This window comes from Delphinapterus leucas, chromosome 7 (genome assembly GCF_059928025.1).
Source record: "Delphinapterus leucas isolate spDelLeu-1000000601 "Yukka" chromosome 7, BTC_Dleu_Yukka2, whole genome shotgun sequence".
NCBI lineage: Eukaryota > Metazoa > Chordata > Mammalia > Artiodactyla > Monodontidae > Delphinapterus > Delphinapterus leucas.
Window position 1 is genome coordinate 47193690 of NC_143135.1, and position 3729 is coordinate 47197418.

General features: G+C 38.0%; 1 protein-coding gene across 1 annotated transcript; it reads left to right on the top strand.

The window, feature by feature from the left end:
* Positions 1-2407: 2407 nt before the first annotated feature.
* Positions 2408-3509, top strand: OR5P2 (olfactory receptor family 5 subfamily P member 2). The gene is given in 3 exon segments (XM_022563237.2): positions 2408-2944; positions 2946-3248; positions 3251-3509. Coding segments are annotated over 3 exon segments (930 nt in total). The 3' UTR covers positions 3341-3509.
* Positions 3510-3729: the final 220 nt, after the last annotated feature.

Consider the following 3729-nt stretch of genomic DNA (forward strand, 5'->3'; position numbering starts at 1 on the left):
GGCGACTGGTGCAGGCTGGGGTGGGGTGTTCTGGGGCAAGCCAGAAGGTTAGCCAGAGCACCAGAAACTTTTCAGTCTTCTGCCTCTGCACTGATATTGAGAGCAAGCAAGTCTGTGAGTGTGCTTTTGAAGAGCAGAGTCTGTTTCCTAGAGCCTTCTGGTAAGCCCCACTGGTTTTCAAAACCAGGAAATGGGGCTTATCTTCCTGGCGCTTGACCCCAGGGTTGGGGTGCCCAATGTGGGGCTGAAACCTCTCTCTTCTTAGGGAGTATCCCTGAGCCTGTGATTTCTCCTCCTCTGGGTTGCCCACTGACGGTGTGGGTCCCAACTCAATCACTTCTCCTCTGCTACTAGACTCCGTGTGGTTCTTTCTTTGGTTGTAGAAGAGTCATTTGTCTAGTTTTCAGGTTATCCTCAGAGAAAGTCGCTGTATATATATTTGTAATTTTGATGTGTTTGTAGGAGGCGAGCTCAGGGTCCTCCTAATCTGCTATCTTGATCGCACATTCTTCTAACATTTTATATTTGTAGTGTAGTCCTTAACCTGATGTATTAAACAGAACAAATGTTTAGCTATGAGATAATTTATTATATTCTACTTCCAATAATTATAAAATGGAAGTGCACAAACAAGTAGAAAAAGAAAGAAACTGGTCGCTTGAGAATTGACAGAATCCTTAAATATTAGTTATATTTGTGTGAGGTGCACTGCTCAATATTCACTTGAGAATGTGGTAACGACCCCTGGTGCTTTTTAATTCACATTTGAATCTCAAGAATCTTCAGAGATTTATCCTCAAAGGCAAACAATAAAATAGCACAGCTCTTATATTACAACAATGACTTCGAATTTATTACTGTAAGATGAATGAATTCTCATTTTTAGAAGATATTTGGCTTTTGTGAGTTAATCAGTTGTCCTGATTTTCAGTAACCATTTGAGAACACTTTACTCTCTAAAGTTGTATCTGTTCTCACAAGCCAGGAGAAACAGGGCAGATGCTATCCAGCAGTCAGCTAGCAAGTAACCTTAGCTGAATTAACCTGTTTCTATAGTCTACTTAGTGTATAAATAGGCATAATTCAAGTTACCATGATTCCTCATTTTTCCACCCATAAGACCAGAAACTCACATGGTCTTTCAACGATATTAAACTTGGTACTCAGCCAATAAGTATTATACTATAAAATTATTATACTATAAAATTCGCTACATTTAAGGTGCTTTGGGGACTTACTGTTTGTAAATATCTTGGAAAGACTTCCTTTGTTTATTGTTCTGAAGGCTTAGGCTTACAGGCAACCAGAGGCTTTTGGGCAAAGTTGAGAATACAAAGCCAGAAAACTTGGAGATGAGTTTCAACCTGGCAACTTGCTGGGTGAACCTGGGTACACTTCTTCACTTTTTAAGCTGGAACTTTATTCACCCGTATATTATGTTGAAACGAATACTATTTTGTTCTATATTACTCCAATTTGAAAACATAATTACATTAGGAAATGATCAGATTTGAGTGAATGTAGTTTAATTATGTCCTAGATATTAAACATGTGAGATTTTGCACAGTAATTATATTGATATTTCAAACTAATTGAGAAAACAATATTTAATTGTAAATGTTAAATAAACATAATACATTTATAATAGCTGACTTCATTTATAACCTTAATTCGAACTTTCTTTCCCTTTCTTCTTTGTCCAATTAAGAAAATTGTATTTCTCCTCTTAAAAATGGTCTTGTTTTATTGAGAGAATTTGTAACCTTTGTGATTAACTAGGCACCTCTTTTATACTTTAGCTGTCAGAAAGTAGCAATGTAATTTGTTATCCACCCATTTCCAAGAGACTTGACTTCATCATAAGTATTCTTTAATTTCATTTATAGCATAGTTACTAAAGGAATGGACTGTATTCAAACTACCTGAGATTCACATCGATTCTACAATTTGCTATGTAAACTTAGCTCAGTTACATTGTCTACAAATGAGATAAAATACTTAATATTATTTCATACAAATTAAAATAGAACTATATAGAAAATTCTTAACCCAAGGCTTGCCATTTAGTAAATATTCAATAACTGTTAGGTATTATATAATATAAAGAGGAAAAGATATACATTATTTGAAGCAGGTTTTCCCGTGTTTGTGCTGAAAACAATTTTTAAAATATAGAATACTCATTATATAAATAAATAAAATTTTCTACTCTAAAATATATATAAAAATAAAAGAATTTAAGTTTTTTACTCTAAAGTAAAAAAAAATTAGTCCAAACCTAACTTGAATAATTTACTTGTTTATAATAAACTCTATGTGTATTAATAAAAAGAAAACCATCAAATTCAAAACTTCTTTAATGTAATGTCTCATCACAGGTTCATTTTGGTAGCAGCTACCCGATCTCATGGATTCCCAGGGGCATTGGAACAATACTGCAATGACAGGGTTCATTTTACTGGGCTTAACAAATGATCCAATTCTTCGAGTCATCCTCTTCACGATCATCCTTTGTATCTACCTGGTGACCATATGTGGCAATCTCAGCACAGTCATTCTTATCAGAATCTCCTCTCAGCTCCATCATCCTATGTTTTTTTTTCTGAGCCACCTGGCCTTTGCTGACATAGGCTATTCATCTTCTGTTACACCCAATATGCTTGCAAATTTCCTGGTGGAGAGAAATACCATCTCCTATCTTGGATGTGCCATTCAACTTGGTTCAGTTGTTTTCTTTGGGTCAACTGAGTGCTTCCTTCTGGCTGCCATGGCATATGATCGCTTCGTGGCAATCTGCAGCCCACTGCTTTATTCCACCAGAATGTCCACACGAGTTTATGTTCAGTTACTCACAGTGGCTTATGTAGGTGGTTTTCTCAATGCTTGCTCTTTTACTATTTGCTTCTATTATTTACTTTTCTGTGGACCAAATCGAGTCAATCATTTTTTTCTGTGATTTTGCTCCTTTGGTTGAACTCTCCTGTTCTGATATCAGCATCCCCGCAGTTGTCCCCTCATTTACAGCTGGCTCCATCATTGTGGTCACGGTGATTGTCATAGCCATCTCCTACATCTACATCCTCATCACCATTCTGAAGATGCGCTCCACCGAGGGGCACCACAAGGCCTTCTCCACCTGCACGTCTCACCTCACAGCAGTCACTCTGTTCTATGGGACCATCACATTCATTTATGTGATGCCCAAGTCCAGCTTCTCAACTGATCAGAACAAGGTGGTGTCTGTGTTCTCTACACGGTGGTGATCCCCATGTTGAACCCCCTCATCTACAGCTTAAGAAACAGTGAGATTAATGAGGCTCTGAAGAGAGAGCTTTGTTAAAAACTTAACTTCTTGATCTGTGCATCCATTCTCCTCCTAAGTTCTTTGATCATCTTCACGACATTACTCTGAACTCTTTCTCAGGTAGATTGCCTATCTCCATACCTCTTAGTTCTTCTGGGGTTTTACCTTGTTCCTTTGTCTGGAACATGTTCCTCTGCAGCCTCGTTTTTTCTAAGTTGCTCTTTTTATTTTTATATCTGTGGTAGGTTAGTTATATTTCTCAACCTTGGAGAAGTGGCCCTCTGTAGAAGGCATCCTATGCGTCCCAGCAGTGCACTCCCCTCTCGTCACCCAAGCTATATGTTCTAGGGGTTCCCCCTAAGAGGGCTGCATGGGTCCTTCTGTTGTGGTGGGCATGTGGCTGGTCTGGTGGGCTTGGATGGCTC